The sequence below is a fragment of the Rhinolophus sinicus genome, chromosome 8 (genome assembly GCF_057876585.1).
Source record: "Rhinolophus sinicus isolate RSI-liver-muscle chromosome 8, RSI-T2T, whole genome shotgun sequence".
Classification (NCBI taxonomy): Eukaryota; Metazoa; Chordata; class Mammalia; order Chiroptera; family Rhinolophidae; genus Rhinolophus; species Rhinolophus sinicus.
The window spans coordinates 44872213-44893026 of NC_142508.1; the positions used below are offsets into that span (position 1 = coordinate 44872213).

A 20814-nucleotide genomic window follows, 5' to 3' on the forward strand; every position below is an offset into this window, starting at 1 on the left:
CGAGCACCCCTGACCTGGCCCCCACAGAGACAGGTCCTACAGCTGTCATAAATTAAATTTATTTTCCATGGTCCTTGTGTTGAGTGGTGGATGAGGGAGAATACATCTGGGGCCTCAGGAACAGGATGTGGGACCTGGCTGCCAGGTGCCAAGAGAAGCCCTCAAACTGAATCCCCGAGATTATCAATGGTGTCAGCATCTCATAGGGGATCCCTGTCTCAACCACCGGTCCCCCTTTACTTCTTCTTCTTCTTGCGGCCCCAGTACTGGCGGCCTGCTTTCCTCCCGCCTCCATCCTCTCTTCTGCTTTGCCAGGTGGGCATGGGAGCCTCCAGCTCATTTGGGCGACCCCCTCGATCTGGCACGTTGCCCATGAGCACCTAAGAGTGGATTAGACTTGAGTTTCAGAAAAAGAAAATAACTTGGACAAGGGGGCCAGAGAACTAAGGTAACAGCGTGAGGTTGAAAAAGAAAGGGCAGATGTTGATTCTGGGTACAGTTGGGGCTGGGGATGCTGGACTGGTGGAAGACACAGGCCTGGAACTTTCAAACTGGGTTCCAGAGGCCTCAGCAAGAGGGAACTAGAAGAGTGATGGCAGAGGTCCAAGTCCCCACCAATATTAACAAGGACACTTCAACTTTTGTCTATTCCATAACTGGGACTCTATAACATTTCCAGCAAACCAGTGTTTTTTTCCCCTAACTATCCATCGCTTGTGCATCACCTGTATTATTTACTTACTATATTCCCTTAAAGCAAATATGTATACATACATATATTTTAAATCTTGCCTCACTCTTTGCTTTGCTAGGCTGTATTCCCTAATACTCATTCACATAAGATTATTTAAACAGAGAGGTACAAGGCTAAATACGTAATCATTTAAACTGGGTGTTTCTGCTTTCAAAATGGCTAAACACTAATACAATAGACAGGGTGAGGTGGTGATGGAGGATTTTAAGCCAAAGCTGGAGAAGTGGGCAGGGGCTCAGTTGGACTTTGTTTTGAAGGCATTGGGCAGCCACTGGAGAGTTCTGAGCTAGGGAGAGACATGGTCAGATTTCTGAATTAGAAATATCCTAACTGCCGTACGGAAAGGGTGGATTAGAGGTGACGAGACCACAGACCAGGAACCCAGGCAGGAGAGGACAAGGCTGGGCCAGGGCAGAGGTTGAAAGGATAGTTTAAAGGCCAAGGATGCTGGGCCCCCTCGCCACTCCCAGGTGCCCACCTTGTTGATGGCACAGCAGGTCCCTTGGCGGGCAGCCTTGCTCGTGGCTGGGACAAGACGAGATAGGTCAGCTCGGGCAGCCAGGATGTGTGCAATGGAGATATCTGATTCTGGGGTCAGAGCCTCTCGAACTGGGATCAGCACTGCCTTCATAGCCTCCCCTTGGGCCTGCTAGCGAGAGTAGGGAGAGATGCAGAAGGTGGCCAAGAGGCAATCTAGATGGGATCTCTTATTTTGGAAGCATCTCTTCCCCACTCAGGGCCTCACTTCCCTCATTTCTAAATATCTCTGAAGACACTCCCAACACAGAGCTGGGAAATTCTAGAATGCCCTGGGGGCCCTGAGATTCTAGAGCCCCAAACCTCACAAGATTCTACAATGCACTGGGCTTCAGAACCTGCAAGAGGGTAATATTCTTGGCCCTCATTCCTCCTCTCTGTAGCTGTAGCTCCCACCACTGGGCCTCTCTGCTCCTGCCAGGGACCTTTGCCCACACCTCTGCCCGATCACTCCAGTGGAAAGCAGATGTTGTGAGGTCTAAGCGCTTGAGGAGAAGGCAGCGGCGGCAGCAGTACTGATCTCTCAGGCTTTGGCACAGAGACTCCAATGCTTCCTGGGGAGAAATGTCTTGGTCATGCCAGGAGTCCCCCCTAACTCCTATCTCTGGATGAAGACACTGTTTGCAAACAGCCATACAGTCTTACCCATCTGGGTGCGTCCAGCGAGTAGCTGAGGAGGGGCTGCAGTGCCCCTGGAGGCAGGGAAGGCAGTAGCTCTGAGATCTGATGGGAGAAGGAGTCTGAGGCTGATTGGACATAAACTGTTAAAGACCCTCCGTGGACCACAGTTCCCCATTGGCCCTGAGGATCCACGCCACGCAATCAAGAATGGTGGCCACAGCTCTAGGAAAAAAGCAGTGGCTGGGGCACTCCTCTCAGAACCGCTTTTAGAGAGAGAGATCTTCCCCTACAAGGAAGGTGGGGTGTCCCAGGAGCAGAGAGGACTCCCGCTCTCTACCTTGGCATGCAACTCCCACAGCAGCCGGCTGGCGGGCGTCCCCGGAGTGGGTCTGGGCAGCCCTAGGGCTTGGAGGGTAAGGATGAGTTCCTGGACCATGCCAGCTCCCTCCTCTGCCTCTTTTCCACCAGGCGGCAGTGCTGCCAGACTGGGATCCAGCGAGGAACGCAGGCGGAGGAGACGGGCAGCCTGGAGCTCGGTGCAGAGAAAGCCTAAAAGTAGGGAAAGGGAGCAGTGCAATTAAGGAGGGCTGCCAGCCCACCCACCGGGGTCAAAAAGCTCCAGCGGCTTCAAAACCTTATTTCTAGTTCCGCGCACCTAGAACTCTGGCTCTATTTCCAGGATAAGCTCCACCCACTTCGAGACCCAGACCCCAACTCGGACTTCGGACCCCGCCCACTTGAGAACCACTGGTCCAGCATCTTAACCCAACCCACTTGTGCTTCAAGACCCTCCCATCAAAATTTTAACCACGCCCACCTCAGACTCTTAAGCCCGCCCCAAGATCCTGACCCCACCCACCTCTGCCCCTCCCGCCGGACTTAACATCTGACCACGCCTCCTCGGAGACCCTGGTTCCACTTCAATGTGCTGAGCCTGCCCACCCTAGAGACTAAAGCCTCTCCCACTTCCGCTGCCTAGGCCCGCCCCGGGCTCACGCAGCAGGCGCAAGCACGCCCCCGGTTCCCGCAGCGCTGTCGCGCAGTCTCCGCCGCAGAGCGCGCGGTCCGGGCAGTGCAGCACCCGCAGCAGGCTGGCCAACTGTCGCAGGAATTCCTCCTCGGTGCTGGGGCCTGCGGGAGGAGGGAGGCGTCAGGGCGCGGCGGCGGCACGCGGGCTCCACCCCTCCGGGCCTCCCACTCCACACCTACCATCGCTGAGGCTCAGCACCTCCGCGCCCTCCTCTCGCTCCCGCTTCAGGGCACCCAGAGTCTCCAGCTCCGCCATCAGCCGCGCGCACAGCGCCCTGAAGTCTGGGCACAAGGGGCCCAGCGCCGCCGTCCCTGGGAAACCCTCATACCTGCGGCGGGGCCGAGGCAGCGAGAAGGGGCGGGGAAGGTCAGTAAGAATTTCTGAGGGCAAATCTGTTTCTTCCTGCCCCTCCACCAGCCATACTCCGCCCCTCCTTACCCCAGGGCCAGCAGGTCCCGAGCCACAGCGGCCCCCTCCCGCGCCCGGGCCTCCTCCCCCTCCATGAAAGCGTCTCCTCTTGGCTAGCCGAGCGCCCCCTACCGGCCGAAGGGAAGTCCCGCCCCCGGAGCGGCGTGCGCACACCCGCGTAACCGACCAGTAGTCTCTTCTCAAGAAGGGCTTGTGGCATCCCGATTGGTGGAGGAGGCAGAAGCCGCCCCAGGTTCGCCCTGCCGAAACTTAGAACGCCGCCCTTGGGGTAACCAGTCAGGGCTCTGGAAAACCTAGGGTTCTGTACATCCAGAGCGTGCGTTCAGTAAATCCCGGCTGCCGCGACAAGCCAGCGGGTGTCGCTACTGCTGCAACGTAGAAGCACCTTCAGTTTTCTTTTCTCAGCCTTCGTCAGATGCCCTCTCTTCTTAAAGCACCCTAGACTAAGTGTTCTCCCAACACCGCTCCAAATCCAGAAACTTGTTTCCTCCTTTTACTTAGGGTTGGAATTACGTCAGGGACCCAGAAAGCCCGGTGTACCCTCACACCGCCCCAACAGAGGCTCTTCTATTCATGGATCACAATGCACCTTTTGGGCATTCACCCCTCTGCCTCCCCAGGCCTTTGAGAGAGGGAGCAGATGCAATATACCGTTGTGATTAAGAGATTGCACCCTAGGAGTCGCGCCAACAAGGGTTAGGGTTTGACTCTACCACTCACCACCTGTGTCCCTTCCAAATTGCTTCCTATCCTATAATGGGGCTAATAATAGTACTTAACCTGTTGGAGTTGTGAGGATTAGAGTCCTGTATGTAGGTGCTTAGTAGACACAGGTGGTACTCAAGAATAACAGTATATATTGAGCATTTCCTGTGTGCCACTGGGCTAAGTATCTTATGCCCATTTAACAGGAGAAAACTGAGGCTCAGAGAGGCTAAGTCACAGTGATGAGTACATGGTCAGGACTCAAATTCAGATCTCATCCCAAAGTCCATGTTTTTAACCACTTAACCTATTACTGTTATTACTATTACTGTTTTGTCTCTGTTAAAATTGTTCCAGATTTAATCTCTTCCTGACTCTTATTCTGGTCTCTAGTAGTTCCTAGATAATTCTGCTGAGAGCAGGCGTATGCAAGGCATTGAGCCTCAAGGAACAACAAAGGCCAGAATTTCCTCAGGGGCAGAGCCTGTCCTTCACCTGGTTCCTCAGTCTTGTCTACCCAAAGGCTGGGTACTGAGGACATCTGTTGACCTTAATGAAACATTAAAAATTGCTCAAGCCAAAAACCTTTGAGTCGGGGCCGGCCCGGTGGCTCAGGCGGTTAGAGCTCCATGCTCCTAACTCCGAAGGCTTCTGGTTCGATTCCCACATGGGCCAGTGGGCTCTCAACCACAAGGTTGCAGGTTCAACTCCTCGAGTCCCGCAAGGGATGGTGGGCAGCGCCCCCTGCAACTGGCAACAGCAACTGGACCTGGAGCTGAGCTGCGCCCTCCACAACTAGGACTGAAAGGACAACAACTTGAAGCTGAACGGCACCGTCCATAACTAAGATTGAAAGGACAACTTGACTTGGAAAAAAGGCCTGGAAGTACACACTGTTCCCCAATAAAGTCATGTAAAAAAAAACACCTTTGAGTCATAACCTTAACTTCTCTGTACGGAACCCCATATCTGAATCTGTGAACTCTACCTTCAAAACAGAGCCAGCATCTGCCCACTTCTCCCCACCTCCTCTGCTCTCACCCACCCCATGTCTGTTCTCCACCACAGCCAGAGGGAACCTGTGAACACCTGTCAGGTCACACATCCCTCCCATGCTTAGAGACTTCCTGTAGCTTCATCTCCTTCAGAGTGAACACTAAAGTCCACATAATGGCTTGCAAGTCCCCACAGATCTGTTACCTCTGCCCTCATCTCCTAAGTACCTTCCTCCTTGCTTCCCTCCCTCAACACTCCCTTGATGTCCCTCAGATTCACCAGACATACTCTTCCCTCGGGCCTTACACTGACTGTTCCTTTTACCTGCAATGCTCTTCCCATATACATCCACAGGACTCCCTCACCTTTCTCAGGACTTTTCAAATGCTCTTCAGTGAGGCCTAGCTGACCACCTTGGCTAAAATTGACTTCATCCCCCATCTCCGCTTTTTCCCTGTAGTACATATAGTTTCTAACATATCATTTGTCTCTCTCACTATAAAGTTCATAAACTCCTTGTCAGAAATGATTTTTGTCTGTTCACTGCTTTATCCCAAGTCTAGAACGGCTTTGGCATATAATGGGTGTTCAATAAATGTACTTGAGTAACTAAATGTATAAAATTCAGCTAGAGGGTATGCTTAGGACTAAAGGATATGAAGAAAGAATTGGGTGGGAGACTCTTTAGTAGTTCAGGAAGGTGAGTGGATAGGGCACATCAATGCAAATAAAGAACACAGGCTGAGACTTTGTCATAATGTTTCTTGGAGCAGATACCTCATGCCTCCTCCCCCGATGACAAGGCTGGGTCTTTGGCCCCCATCCTCCCCCACCACTTCAGCCTGCACTGACAATAACAATATTGAGATCACAGACTGGCTTGGAATCAAGATCAGGAAGATAAACGTCTGGGGGGGCCAAGCATCCAATCGGAGGGGCAAGCAGCTGGGAAATTGGGCCTGGGGGCTCCAGGGTCTGAGGTCTTCCTGGCTCCCAGGGTCAGCCCTCCATGCACCCGATTTGGGGGTGATGAAGAGAATTCATGGATCAGAGGTGGGTAACAGCAGGGAGCAGGACTGGGAGACCTGGGAGGAGGTGGTGCTGGGAGGTGGGGGCCGGGGGAACTTTCCCCCGGCCCCCACTGCTTCTTCTGCAAATCCCACAGCACCTTACAGCACTCTGGTCCCCTGTCCCACCCCTCCCCAAAACGAGGTAGGTTAAGAATGGAGCTTCCCCCCCGCCCACCACGGAAGGGAGGAGACCGAGGCACAGAGAGGGGCATGGGGATCCAGGCATCCCCAGCCCCCAGGCCCTCCACCCTCAGCTCTGGTGGGTCTGACAGTGATGAGAGCTGGGTAGAGTGGGGATGGGAGGGACACCCCCCTTTTCTCTCACCCATTCCAGTATCTGGTTTGGGAGAGCTGAATCTCACAGGTTCCGGATGTAATAGTTAATAATTTAAAGGAGTGACAGAAGGCTCTATCCCTCTGGCCCCCTTGACTTATCCCTTGAACTCCCACAAGGCCAATCAAGTCTGGGTAATGAAGAAAGGTAAGTGCACATTTTCAGATGCTTGGGACCAGATGCAGATCCCAAGCCCATACAACACTGAGATTGTCTTGCTCCAAGACCTTGACCACCCCCCCATTCAGGCCATCATATTTGAGGTACTCTGGAAGTTCCAGTCCACTAAGGGGAAAGAAACTGTAGCAGCCCCCAAAGGGGTGTGAGGGCCATGAAACAAGCTTTCAAACTTTCTGAAACAATCCCCAACTCTGAGATGGAGGAGGGGTTAATGGAAGGCAGAACATAAAAAGCTTCGACTAGAACATAAAAAGCTTGGACAAGAGCTAGGGCTCAAGGTTGGGCTTGGGGGAGAGTCCACAAGGCTGGGGGTAGAGGGTGGAGTAGTGGAGAGAGAGAGAGAGAGAGAGAGAGAGAGAGAGAGAGAGAGAGAGAGAGAGAGAGAGCAGCAGAGCCATAACTAGCCCAAAAGTTGCCTTTGTGTAACTCAGAGAAAAAGCACACCTTCCTCTGAGGGCACGGTGTGGCCAGCAGAATGAGGTGTGAATTCTAGCCCCACTCACCACCTTGGCCTTTGCTTGGTGAACAGCCTGCAAAATCATCTGTGGTGATGCTGAGTCCTAGAGATGGGAGTTGGGGAGCTCTCATTGGTCCTGGAATCCAGAACATGAGCTCAGAATGGTAGGGTTTTTCCCCTTAGGGTAAAGGGGTTGTTCTGTGGGATGCTGGGGGCTTGGACTGGGGCCCTTGGGACTAGAATTCCAGTCTGGGACTTTGGGGTTTCAGGGGCTTATGGATAGCAGGACTCAAGGGGCAGCAGGTCTCAGGGAGTATCAGGCTAGAGTGGTTCCAGCCCAGAGAAATCAGATCTGGAGGTGCTAGGGTCCTGAAGCACCTCAGATCTGTCTCTGACAGGAAGGGACCAAGATCTTGGGGTCAGGGACAATCCCAATGTTGAGCCCTGAATTTGGAAGGTCAGTGGCACCTTGGGGTCTTGGATCCAGTGCTCCTAAAGCACGTTGGGTGTCACTCAGGCTGGGGGACAAGGAGTCAGAGGTGCATTGTCATGAACATCCCATCTCCTGGGAGCTGGGCTCCCAGCCTTTAGAAGATTGGGGATCTGTGGGTACAAAGCAGCCAAAGATTCCAGGACATTCTGGGGCTTGAAATCCAAGTCCATGAGGGCTGAAGACTTGGGACCAGTGTCTTGGGCCCTGAGGTGTTAGTGGCCTTTAGTCCTCTATCGGGGTACTAGGCACCTCAGAGTCCTACATAAGAGACACAAAGCTCCTGGGAACACTGGCTTGGGGTTGGTGGGTCTATAGAGGCCTTTGATCCCTGGCTCTGAAGCATCTTGGAGTCTGATATCTGGATCTTGGTGGGACAGGAGCAGTGCTCTGAGATGGGTCTCCCAAGTCATTTTGGTCAGAGAACATCTGAGCATATGCAAGGACTCATGGCGTCTTAAGAGGGCTCGGTGTTTCAGGGGTCCTGGGGCTACAAGAATATCTGATATGGGTGACCCAGGTTTTAGGTGAGCATTTAGGGACCATTTGAGGGTGATTCTGGGTCCTGTGGTCTCAAGATCTGGGAGTAACTGTATACAGGCAGCGTCAGGTATTGGTAACTCCTAACTAATTCTGGGGCTGTTAATCTGAGGGTTCAGGGCCCTGCCTCTGTCAGGGATCCATGGGCTCCCAGGCCTGCCTGAGGTGTGGAGCCTGGGATGCCTTGAATCTCCAGTCTAGGCCAGAGGTCGGGGAGAAGGGATGGGGACGCCAGATTCAGGTGCCTGGGACCTCTTGGACAGATCCCATTGAAGCTGGGTCTGAGGTCTTTCAATCCTAGGTTTGGGTCCAGGTTCCAGGTCTGTGGTCTCAAACCAAACTCGAGCTCCAAGTTGTGGGTGTGCCTAGGTTTGGGTTTGGGGGTCTGTATGGAGTCCGGGGTCCGGGATCCTCAGTTTTGGGTCCTTGGTCCAGGGACCGGACCCACTAGGCCATTCTCACCGCGCTGCCTCCTCGTGGCGACCCCCGCAGCCAGCGCAGCCGCATCGTGCCGCCACCCAGTGGCAGGCACGCAGGGGCGCATAGCAGCAGAGGCAGGGCACAGCTAGAGAGAGCGCAGCCAGCGCAGCCCAGCGCGCAGCGGGGCGTGGGTGGCCCGGCTCGCAGGCGCACGGGTCCGAGAAGTCGCCCTCGGCGTCTGACAGGCAGTGGTAGAGTAAGCTCTCGGCGCACCACAGGCAGCTGAGACGGCGCACCAGCAAGCGACCTGGGTCCGGGGCCTCCGCGCAGCGGCCACCTCGCCCGTCTGCTCGGCGGCGGAAGAGCGTGCGGCAGTGTACGCAGCGCGCTGCCTCCTCCGCCTCCGGGGAGGCCTTGGCGGGCGCCGGGGCCGTGGCGGGGCCTGGGCCCGGGGGTGGGCGAGCCGGAGGCGCTGGGGGCACAGCCTCTGTGAGAGGGGCCGGTAGGGCGGCGGGGGGCCTCAGAGCTGCGCCCCTCAACGTGCCAGTCTTGGCGAAGCGCACGACGCAGGTGGACAGGGCAAGGGGCGCGGGCGGCCCGGCGCGCCGGTAATCCTCATAGCCGCGGCCGCCCCAACCCGGGCCCCCGGGCCCGGCCAGGGGCTCTGAGGGCTCCGGAATTCCCGTGAACGGTAGGAGCGGAGGGTAGTTCTGCAGGACGAAGGGAGAGGAGAACCGGTTAGCGGGGTCTGTGGTCCCCCACACAGATCCCGCTGCAATCTCAATCCATCCCAGTCTCCGATGCCCCGGAGAATCCCAAGACCCGGACACAGGCTTCATTCATTGAGCATCCTGTCCTGGGATCCTAAGTGCCTGAGTCAGGCACAAACATTTCCAAGTCCCCAGCCCATTCCTGTCCCAGGAACAGAGGAAATCTAGGGACAGACAGAAGAATCCAGGCACCAAGCCCACACCTTTAGGACCCAGTAGTCCAGGCTCCCGGTCCTATCCTCTCTCAATATCCAGGAGTCCCAGCCCCCTCTATGCTCAGATCCAGGTGTTCTGGACCCCAGCCATCTCCTTGAGAACTACAAGTCAGGTCCCAGGTCCCTTTAACCATCTTGGATGCTGAGCACCCCCACCTCATGAATTAAGCAGTCTGAAGAACGCCTTCCTTTCTTACCAGCACCCCCCTAATATACTGGGAGAAGTCACTGTCCAAATCATCCCCCAAACCCCTCAGGAATTCAGAACTTTCCAAAATCATCAAGAGCGCAGGAGACACGGGAAGCCCTCCCCCAACTTCCCCTTTAAGGAACCTAGGCCTCCAAGCTCCAACACCCTCACCCCATTAACTCGGGTCAGCCATCCCTTAGGATCTGTTTGTGGTTTCTCACCCCTCTGCAGCCTCAGCTCCTGCCCACGTCGGGACCCCAGCACCTCGCCCCATGTGGAGACCCAGATTTCCGCCGGGGGTTGGAGGGCGCACCTGAGTGGAGGAGCGGCGGCGCTGGGGGGGCGTGGCCGGCCCGAAGCCAGAAGCTGACTCCACCGTGATGATGGGGGCTGCCGCCGAGGTGGTGGGAGGCGTCTCCTGGCGGCTGTGACTGGAGGAGGAGTCGCTGTCCACGTGGGACTGGGGGAGATTGGCGACCTCAGAGCCGGACCCCCGGCACAGCCGATGCCCTCACATAGACCCCCTCCCATTGCGACCGAGGGCTCTGCAGTGAAACAGGCCTGGGTTCAAGGCCTGGCTCTGCCACTGACTGCTTGTGACCTCCTGCAAGTGAGCTCATCTCTTTGAGCCTCAGTTTCCTCCACTGTAAAATGAGGATCATAATAGTGTCTATTCATAAAGCTGTGGGTAGGATCCACAGTAAAGGGCATAACACTTGCCTGAAGTTCAGGAAGAGCTGGAAATGGTTATTATTTGACCCCCTCTTCTTATCTGCTCAGCTCACCAACCTTCAGAACATCAAATCATCCTTCATCCTTCTCAGAAGCCCTCTCCCTTGGCCAGTCAGCTGCCTTCTTGCCTTATTCCCACCACCACACCTTTATTGGGGCAGTTCCACCCCCCTGGAATGTGTTCCTTCCCATCCAGACCAAGTTCTGTCCTTTACAAGCTGAAACATCACTTCCCAGACCCTTGGTTTCCTTTCTGTAATCTGGAAATCAATCCTACCTCATTCATTTACTATCTTCAATACCCATTCATTGAGCACCCACAACATGCCAGGCTCACCGAGGCCGTTGTGAGGATGTAAAATGGAGCATAGAATGCACCGCATCTTTCCTGAGTAAGCACTCAATAATCGAGAACTCTATGTGACTTTTATAGACCCACCTGCATCTCCCATTACCCTGGGAGACTCCCCTTTGTCTGCCCAAGGAACCAGTTTTGTTCCTCCGTGTTTTCAGGAAACTCCCCCTATTCCCAGCAAGTGCCATTCGCATCGGACATTCTGTGCATTTATTGATTCAATAAATTTATTCAACACATCTTTACTGAACACTTACTGTACACCAGGCCCTGTTTTAAGCCTTGGAGATGCAGCAAGAAAGCAACAAAAGATCCTTGCCCTCCTGGAGCTGACATGATAGCACGGGAGAATGACAATAAACTAATAGTTAAGAAAATTGTCTATTGGGAAACAAAATAAGATAAATATCTTAAAAGCTGGGAAAAAATTAGAACAGGATAAAGAGCATTGGGAGATTGCAATTTTAAATAAGATCCTCAGGGAGAGCCTCACTGAAAAGGTGACATGTATGTAAAGCCCTGAGGGATATAAGGGAATGAGCCATGTGGAAATTTAGGGAAGAGTGTTCTAAGACAGAAGAACCAGCCAGTGCAAAGGCCCTGAGACAGGAATGTGCCTGCCCTTTTGGAGTAACAGTGAGGAGGCCAGTGTGGCTGGAGCAGAGTGAGCAAGAAGGAGAATAAAATGGAGCCAGATGATGTGAGATCTTAGGTGCTACTGTAAGGATTTGCCCTTTACCCTGAGTGAGCTGGAGCCCTGGCAGGGTTCTGAGTGGAGGATGGCCATGATCTGACTTAGATGTCAATAGGGTCTCTCTGGCTGTGTGTGGGGAACAGACAGTAGGGATAGGAGGGGCGCAGTTGACGATGAGAAGCTAGTGAGATGGTCCGGTTGGAAGATGAGGTTGGGCAGTACCAGGCTGGAGGCAGAGTCTGATCATTTTGAAAGTGGAGCCAATATTTACTGACAGATTAGATGAGGGGCATAAAAAAAGAGGAGCCGAGGATGATTACAGTTTGTACCCTGCGTAACTCAAAGGCTGGACTTGTCATTAATTTGTTCATCCATTTGCTTTTCGTATTTATTCAGTTTTATAGTTTATCTTTTTAAAATTTCCTGCGTTTGCACTCTGGAAGAGAAGCTCCATGAGGAAAGGGACTGTTTTGTTGATATATCCCCAGTGCCTAAAACACTACTTATTGAAGGTGCTCAATAAATACCCTTGAATGAATGTGCAAATGTGTTCTATCAACAGAGAACAGAAACTAGAATAACTCAGAATAAATCGACACTGAAAGTTTGGGCCCATATTTCTGTCCCCAGCATGTAGCATGGTGCCTGATACACAGTAGGTGCTCAAGAATGTTTGTGGAATAGAAATAAACCCCTGCCCTCCCCGCAGAGCTGGTCCTGGAGACTCACCGTCAGAGGGCAGGGGGTCTCTGCAGTGTCCTGGGAAGGGGAGGAGGAGGAGGAAGAGGAGGAGGAAGAGGGGGTGAGCGAGCCTGGGCAGGGAGAGAGACAGAGAGTGAGCTCCCTGGGCCCCAGCTTCCCCCACCCCTTCACCCCAGCCCCCAGTGCCCACCACCTGCACCTCTCACCTCGACCCAGTGCTGCCAGAGCAGCCAGCAGACTCTTCTGGAACTCATCAGCCTCTGCAGGACTCTGAAACGTCAGCCCAAACTTGCAGTCACCCAGGCTCCAGTGATGGAAGATGGGGTTCACCTTGTTGTAAACCAAGCCTGGCTTCAGGGTACACTCTAAAGTGGTCTGAGGGGCAGGAAGAAGCCAGGTCAGACACTCCCCTCCAGCCACACCTGGGACTTCTCCTCCACCCCCAGCCTCTCCGCATACCCAAGCATCCCACAAACCTCATTTCTCAATCCTAGGTGTACCCCTGAACCCTGATCAGCACTGCAATACCACTCCCCAATTTTACTGAGCATAACACAGATACACCAATACTCCCCCTTGATCCCTACATTTTCCAATATGCCCTCTTATATCCCAATAGGAACCCCAAATCTTACTGAATGCCCCAAAAAATTAGTTAGCCCCCTTCTGACAACCCAATATTCCTCCCTCTGACTCAGTAGTACTCCCCAAACTTTATTGAATACCTTAAAATATTACTGTTAATCCCCTTCTAATGCCTTAATAATCTCCTAAAATGCAATCCCAAAAATTCTTATCAAACTCCCACAAATTTCCCTTCACATGCTGGTCAACACCCTAGATGTTCCCTCATATCCTTGTCCAACATCACTATAGTTATTCCCTCACACCATTTCAAATGCCCCTGCTTCGTTCCTTCCGACCCCTGCTCTGAAATGCAACCCTTCACCAGGGCTTCTGCAAACCATCTGAACCTTTCTACTATACCCCCAGCTGAAACTGCAACACTGTCCTTCCAAATCATGCTAGACAGCCCAAAATATTCCTGCCGAACCCACACATAGGATTATAAACCCTATTTGACATTTCCAGATGGTCCCCGCCAAATGACTCCATATACTTAGGGCAGACAGGGGCCAGTGGTGTAGGGCCTCATGTTGAGGATTTCTGAGCAAGATGGAGCCACAGGAGGGTTCTGAGCGGAGGAGGGATATGATGTGAGTCAGGTGTTAGCAGAGCCCCTGTGGAACACTGAGGTGGGGGAGGGAGCAGTGAGGAGGCTGCTGTGGTAGCCCAGCAGTGGACAGGACCTGTTTAACACCCCAAATGTTCCCGAAACTCCCAATTCTTATCCATAGGACAGATATTCACCTCCAATCTCCATCCCACATCCCGGTTTGATTCCCAGATTCCGAGATGATCTGACCTCACCTCTGCACTCCCAGCCCCATTTCCCCTATTTCCCCAGGCCCCCCACCCTACTCCCATGTCCCACGGTGGCTCACTTTCTGGTCCCGGAGGCGCTCCCCGTGGATGACGTAGTGCCCCTGGCGGGTCCCCCCCTCCGGCCTGGCCCCTCGGACCCGACATACGCTCACCTGGCTGAGGCCCCCGCCCCCCACAGGCAGCCAGCCCCCACTGGAGTCATCTCGGGCCATCACCACAGCTCGGACCCGAACCATGTACCTGAAGGTGGGGGGACAGGGACAACACAGTCAGTGAGCTCCAATCCTGCTCTCCCATTCGATGTTCCTCCAGCCCTCATCGCCCCTCTTCGTCTCTCACATCCGGGTCCACTGCATCCTTCACCTTTTCCCCCATACCCACCTTCTTCCAGCATGGTTTCTTTCTTCCTCATGCCATCTTTTTTCTCCCATGCCTACCTGCTCCAAATCTACCCTTCTCTCTGTACCCACTTTTTCTCCTTCTCCCCATCTTTCCCATCCGCATCCCACAGCTTCGTTTTCCACTTCCCTTCCCCCTCCTGCTCATCCCCTATCAACCCATCTCCTTCTCTTCCCTTCTCATACTCACTGCCCCACCCATAGTACCCCCTCACAGCGGGGTGCCTGTGTTTTCTTAGAGCCCATCAACTCAGCTCCAGTCCCCCTACACTGCCTCCGCACCCTGCCGCCAGGCCACTGGCTGGGCGAGAAACCCAGGCTCTCTTCCCCCCACTCCTTCCCGGATTTATGAATGAGACCGGATGCAAAGCTCACTGAGTCACCCAGCAACGGGAGATGGTCAGGGAGCAGGGAGAGAACCAGAAATGGCAAGAGAGAGACCGAAAGGGAGATGGAGGTATAGAAAGCCAGAAACCGGCGACCAAGACACATCGAGAGAGCATTTCATTCACAAAAAATCAAGCCTGCTTCCTCAAGCCCCAGCCTAAGGAAGGCATAGGGAAGAGACTGGCGGGGTGGGGGTAGGGGGATTGATCCCTCCTCCTCCTCCTCCCCGCCCCAGCATCCTTCAGAACCATTTTACCCCGCCCCCCAGCTCAGGAGACGTAGCCCTCCGCCCAGTAATCGGTATCAGCATCCAGCCGCCCCTCACTACCACCTAGCGCTGGGACCCTGGCGTCCCAGACGTAGGGACCCATGAAACGAGCTCTAGCCCCTTCCCCCACCTGCGGAACGCTGGGTTTCCCCCTCCCATCAGTAGGGGAAGGGGCGGCAGCAGCGCCCCCAGCCCCCTTTTCTCAATGGGATGGGATTTTGTGAATGAGCAGTCACGTGACGCTGCTTCCTTTGTCCGCCCGCCTCCCCCGACAACAGGTGAAGCAGAGAAACAGGGCAGGGGTCCCCCCCAGGGCCTGGCTGGGATGGGACGCCGGAATTTCTGGGTGCCCTACGCTTCCCACACGTTTCCCGGGGGGGAGTGGTCCCCCCACAGTTCCTCAATGGTGGGGGTCCAGTACGGAAATTTATGAATGGAGCGTCCTCAGAGGAAGTCCAGACCCCCAAATGGAGACTGGTACCCCAAATGGCTGCCGCGCAGTATAGGGGCCCCCACCCCCTTGTCCTTCCAGTCGGGATCTGGGGGGCGCCCAGGTAGGCAGAAGGTGCAGCCACCCCCACAACAGGACAGGAGGTCTGTCATCCCCCGCCCCCTCGCCCCCCTCGGCACCTGCCTGGGAGGCTCCAGCCGGGCTCCGAGCGGTGGCGACGTGGCCTCCTCCTCCTCCTCCTCCTCCTCCTCCTCCTCCTCCTCCTCCTGTTCTCTCCGGCTCCCTCGCAGGCTCCGGCGGCGCTAGAAACGGGCACCAGGAGCCGGGGCGAGGGGGGAGGGAGTGGGAGACTGGAAGAAGGGTGGGGGGGAGGGGGCGGCTTGGGGGAGGGGTAAGCGCGAGGCAGGCATACTTGCCCGCTGGGTCCTAGAGCCCGGCCCTCGCTACAGTGAACAGCCCCCCAACCCCCATTTTCTCAGGATCCAGAGAGGATTCTCTACTTTCCCACCCATCCGCGCCATTGGTCTCTGAAGCTGTGGGGAAGGGGTTCAGGACATGGCCTGGTCCCAGAGTTCTAAAAAGACTAGGGTCTACGCTTTGGGTTCTAAATGGGAGGGGCCGAGTGCCTGGCAGGGTTCAAAAAGGGGTGGGGAGAGAAGGGAGCTTTCGCAAGGGGGCGGGGTCGGAGGGCCCAGGAAAGGAGAGGGTAAGGACGCCAAAGGCGCGGACAACCGAGTGCGTCATGGAGGGGGCGGGTCCACGGTGGATAGGCCTTCAGGGCGGGCTCGAGGAAGGAGAGAGTCTTGGGAAGAGATGTTATGCAGGGTCCTAAAAGGGCGGAGTTTAGAAGTAAATTGCCTTAGGGGCGGGGCTATGAGAGATCCAAAAGGGAGGAGCTACGTAGCAGTGTTCCTAATGGGCGGGGCTTAGGGAGAGGGGGCAAAGAAAGGGGCGGGGCACTGTAAAGGGGAGGAGCTAGGGAGAACGTTCTTAAGTGGGTAGGGCCTAGAACTCCGAAGCCTAGGGTCGGGAAAGAAGACATCGAAGTATTTAAAAGGTAGCTTCAGGTTTGTAAGGGGCCGGGCTCAAGCTTTCTCATGGAGGGCGGGGCCTCGCGCTAGGGGGCGGAGCCTAGATCTCGGGGTCCGCCCTCGCTGCCTTGCCCACTTGCCTTCACCCGCACCCTCGTTCTTTTCGGTTATTTTGTGCTACGGCCGTTTTCCCGCACTACCCTGGGCCCAGGGGGCCGCGGTCTGAACTTTGGTTGGCGGGAGGAGTAGGTGAGTGGGACCTCTGAGCTAAGGAGGAGCTAAGGGCGGAGCTTGGGGAAAGGGGTGGGGCCTGCCCCTAGGCCCGGAGTGGGAATAGTAGTGAGGTCTAAGGATCTGCGGCTGCCCGGCGAGAAGGCGGGACCCAAATGATCGACAGAGAGAGAGGGGTGGGAGGGTTAGAGGTGAGGACCGAGGGGTTAAACTGACAAGAATACGTGGAGTTTGTTAGGCGAAGGTGGGGCCAGACCTGGGGAGCTGTTGATGTGACCCGATTCCCTGACAATCGGGGGCGGGACCAGAGAGCAGGGGCGGGGTTAGAGTACCGAGAGAGAAGGGTGAACTCCTTGTAGGCCTTATAGGCTACTGAGCACAACCATCATGAGTGATGTGGATTGAGTGACAGGAAAGCAGGCAAGACCTGTGTCTTGGACCCTAGAGACAAGGGACATGGCCAAAATGTAGGGACCCGCCGGGGGATAGGGACCGAACCTTAGTACACTTAGTACACTAAGAGGATGGAGCCTGTGCTTGAATAGCACCTTGTATGGAGCTATAGGGAAGAAAGCGTGAGCGTCTAGAGTCAGGGAACGCGAATGCGGCTAGAAACTAGTGCCTGAGTAGATCTTGGAGGACCGAGGCGGGGCCGGTGTGGACCGGTAGGACCAAGTACAGCCAGCCTCCTCCAAGTGCTCCTGGCAGACTGACTGGTGGAAGTTTTTCTGACCATAGACCCCGACCTCCGCCAGAAATGGGGAACGTGCAGTCGGAGTCATCCGCGGGCGGGAGCTCCCGTAAAGAGCAGGCCTCGGACCTCTCCTCCGACTCCCGCCGAACATCCATGGCGGAGCCCGAGGTGACCCCCTCCTCCCCTGCCATGCGCTTGGCTCACGGGCTGGATGTATGGTTCCCCGGCAGCTCCACGCCCCCGGGTCTCCTGGTACCCCCGGAGCCTCAGGCCTCACCCTCGGCCCTGCCCCTGACCTTAGAATTGCCCTCGCCAGTGACGCCCCCTTCAGAGGAGGTGGCTGTGGCCGCGGTCTCCACACCACCCCCGCCCCCCGTGGAGCCCCTGTGGCCCGAGCCGTCTAAGTGGCGAAAACCCACGGGCACTCCGGTGCCCCGAATCTGCGATCTGCTGGAGGCAAGCCATCGCGGCCAGGGCGACCTTCCGAGCCTCCGTCCACTGCCTCCACCGCCCCGGCAACTAACCGAAGAGGATCCCGACTCTGTCCCGAGGGCCCTATCCCTGACTCCGCCACCCTTGGAGCCGCGGAAGACGCCACCACCGCCACCTTCCTACCGGCAGCCCCTGGACCGCAAAATCAGTTCTGCTCTGGTCACATCTGCTGCAACCCCCACAGAAAGCCAGCTCGGGCGCGGCAGCGAGGGCCAGACGGCAGACGAGGCCCGCGGAGGGGCGCCGCCCCAATCGGGAGAGGGCGAAATGGCCCGCCCTGCCGCCTCGGAGCCCGGCCTGAGTCTACTGTGTAAAGTCACCTTCAAGTCGGGTCCCCCTTTACCTCCTGCGGCAGCGTCGAATTCCTTAGCCTCCAAAGCCTCACTTCGGGGCGGCGGAGGCGGGGGATTCTTCTCCGCCTCGGGCGCCATCTCTTACGCTGAAGCCCTGAAGCAGGGGCCTCTGGCTCCTGGGGCTGCTTGTCCCCTAGGAGAGGTCCCTCGGGGGACCCAGGAAGCAGAGGGCGGTAATGGAGACGGCGAGGGGCGTGCTAGACCCCCATCGGTGCCTGCATCCCACGCCCGGGCCCTTCCGCCGTCACCCTACACCACCTTCCCAGGATCAAAGCCCAAATTTGACTGGGTGAGTCCTCCTGATGGTCCTGAACGCCACTTCCGCTTCAACGGATCTAGCAGAGGCATCGGGTCGCCCCGACGGCGCGCGGCTGCGTTCTCAGGGCCATGGGGCTCCCCGCCGCCTCCGTCAGTGCAGATGCACCCAATTCCCGGGCCCCGGAGGCCTGCACACGCCCTGCTGGCGCCGCCTATGTTCATCTTTCCAGCGCCCACCAATAGCGAGCCTGTGCGCCCCGGGACTCCCGGCCCACAGGAGTTGCCGCCGCCGCCGACGCCACCACCCACGCCGCCTCCCGCACCGCCGCCCATACCGCCGCAGCCACCAGTGCTCCAGCCAACGCCGCTGCCTGCGGCTCTCCAGCCCACCCCAGGCCGGGGCTATTTGGAGTCCGCGCTGGCTCCCGCCCCGGCTCCCGCCCCGCCTTTCGCCTTAGCTGCGGACCAGACCCTGGCCCCGGCCCCAGCCCCGGCCCCAGCCCTATCCCCAACTCCAGCTCCCACCATGGCCGTGCCATCGCCGCCTGCGCCCGCGCCCATCAAGGCCCGCACGCGTAGAAACAAGGGTCCCCGCTCTGCCCGGGGCACGACCCGTGAGGATGGCGCGCCTGGAGATGGTCCTCGCGAACTGACAGCCGCCACCGTGACTGACAGTGGCGGTGGAGGAAATGGTGGTGGTGGGGCTATTCTGGCTGGGACGGCCAATACAGGTGCCGCGCGCCACTGGCCACCCTTCCAGGTGCTTAACTCTTGTCCCTGCAAGTGTTACTGCCGCCACCAGCCGCGCCATCGCCGCTTGCCACGCAACGTGTCTGCTTGGTGAGGGAAGGTCCTGAATAGTCAGTCTTTCAGTCCTTTGGAGTCCTGATCCCAGCTGACCCTTGACCTTTTCCTTGGCTGCATCTCAAACCCAGCGAGGGGCCAAGTTTTCAGGACCACTGACAGGAGAGGGTACACCTTGGCCCAGCCCCTTGGTATCCAGACCTCCAAGCTGACCCCTGGCTGTCTTGAGCCATCAGGGAGGGAAGCTGGTCCCAGCTGGCCTGACCATCTTCATGGCCTTGACACTTGTGCTTGAGAGCACCAAGAGTGACCATGTCCCAAACCCTTCAGGGATGGAAGGGGAGGAGATGACTGACTTCTGGAACCAAACGGATATAAACGCAGCCTCCAAAGCCCCTGGTCTAGCCCCTCAGACTTTCCCCTCCCTCCAGCCTTTAGTAATTCTGATTCGGGACCTAAGGTTGTGACCGCCAGAGGGCACTAATGCCTCAGTCCTTGTACCCCAAGTGATTACTCCCAAGTCCTCAGATCCAAGGGAGACGTTCACTGCATCATCGTTACCCGCCCCCCCCACCCCCCAAACACTAAATCTCAGGACCAGTCACCAGGGTTTGTCTGACCCCAGCACCTGAGGACTCTGAATCACTAGGAGACCCTCTGCCCTGGACCCCTTGGGGCTCAGCTGGGGTGCGGCCCCTTTCCTATTTCAAGTAAATACAGCCCTGCCCTAGACTGCCTTTGGGATATTCAGACATGGCCCCTTAGACAGATGGGGGAAGTGAAGCCTAGAAGTGGTAAGGGCCTGGCCACGTAGCCAGTCCCTGCTGACTCTGCCTTCCCTCTAGGCTGAGCACGCCCACCAACCACCTGAGTGAGCCGTCCTGGGTTGCCACCATCAAGCTGGCCGGCTCCCTGGTAGCCGGGCTAGAGCACTACGATTTGCAGGCCACCCATTCCAACTGAGTGCAGTCTGTTCAATGGCCTCCGCCTTCCTCTCCTTGACAATAAAAGAAACATCCAGATGCTTAGCTGCCTGTCAAGTCATCTGCTAAGGACTCAAGAGGTGGGGTGGGGCAGGGCAGAGGTCTCCATGCAAGCACCACATCCTGGAAACAGTAAGGAGGCTGGACCCAGAGCAGCAGTAATGGAGGTTCCATTCATCTAGCATCCAGACTGATATGCCCAAGGGTAAGATGGTCTCATTCCCCTTATTACCATCAGCCCCATTTCTGAGCTGATCTGGTGCCAAGCTCAAAGGTTCAGCACAATCACTTTGGAAAATAGGAGTGATCATTCCCATTTTACAGCTGGGGAAACTGACTCTGGAAGAATTGAAAAATCCCACAATTGACTTAGCTGGATTTGGACTCTACCTTAATGAAACACTTTCTTGTGAATTTCAAGGCAAGAAACATAGGCTGGAAGTATGAGAGGTCATAAGTCACAACACTGGCTCAGAAAAGGTGGGAATCAGGGCAAGTTCACGCCAGGGCTCATGTCTTTCATCCCACAGAAGTCTCAAACTAGTAGCCCGCACATGGGTTCCATTTCACGTCATTTAAAAAACTGGTTTAATTCATTGCTAACTTTTTAAAATTGGGACATTTCATCCTTTTTGCTAAAAAACTCTGGTGCCTTGGCCTGGCCCTCCTGTGTCCACAGCTGGGTGCAACAGTCCCTCTACTCAGGGGCATGTGTTTCGTACCCTGAGCAAAGGCCACTGGACAGAGTCTGACCCCTAATGACCCTCAAACTTCCAAGTTCTTCAGAGATGGGACTT

General features: G+C 56.0%; 3 protein-coding genes across 10 annotated transcripts; 1 reads left to right on the plus strand and 2 right to left on the minus strand.

Annotated features, from left to right (window-relative positions):
• Nucleotides 1–43: 43 nt before the first annotated feature.
• Nucleotides 44–3906, minus strand: TSLIG3C (tRNA splicing ligase complex subunit 3C). 3 transcript variants are annotated; one of them, XM_019751337.3, is made up of 8 exons: nt 3381–3906; nt 3122–3270; nt 2909–3043; nt 2250–2461; nt 1937–2014; nt 1717–1845; nt 1233–1400; nt 44–380 (listed from the first exon to the last, which is right to left on the minus strand). In XM_019751337.3, the coding sequence occupies exons 1-8, from the start codon at nt 3443–3445 to the stop codon at nt 237–239; spliced, it is 1080 nt and encodes a 359-aa protein (XP_019606896.2). In that variant the 5' UTR covers nt 3446–3906; the 3' UTR covers nt 44–236. The 3 variants fall into 3 exon arrangements, with proteins under 3 accessions (XP_019606896.2, XP_019606897.2, XP_019606898.2); XM_019751338.3 differs by having other exon boundaries at nt 1233–1403; nt 1729–1845; nt 3381–3905; XM_019751339.3 differs by having other exon boundaries at nt 1729–1845; nt 3381–3901.
• Nucleotides 3907–5814: 1908 nt separating this feature from the next.
• On the minus strand, nt 5815–17246 carry SPRED3 (sprouty related EVH1 domain containing 3). 6 transcript variants are annotated; one of them, XM_019751509.3, is made up of 6 exons: nt 15355–17239; nt 13727–13907; nt 12428–12596; nt 12249–12331; nt 10052–10198; nt 5815–9273 (listed from the first exon to the last, which is right to left on the minus strand). In XM_019751509.3, exons 2-6 carry the CDS (start codon nt 13901–13903, stop codon nt 8602–8604), a joined length of 1248 nt encoding a protein of 415 aa, XP_019607068.1. In that variant the 5' UTR covers nt 13904–13907; nt 15355–17239; the 3' UTR covers nt 5815–8601. The 6 variants fall into 6 exon arrangements, with proteins under 6 accessions (XP_019607068.1, XP_019607069.1, XP_074170493.1 ...); XM_019751510.3 differs by having other exon boundaries at nt 15351–17239; XM_074314392.2 differs by having other exon boundaries at nt 13820–13907; nt 15355–17238.
• Nucleotides 17120–20701, plus strand: GGN (gametogenetin). Its single transcript, XM_019751329.3, has 2 exons — nt 17120–19070; nt 19880–20701. Exons 1-2 carry the CDS (start codon nt 17191–17193, stop codon nt 19995–19997), a joined length of 1998 nt encoding a protein of 665 aa, XP_019606888.3. The 5' UTR covers nt 17120–17190; the 3' UTR covers nt 19998–20701.
• Nucleotides 20702–20814: the final 113 nt, after the last annotated feature.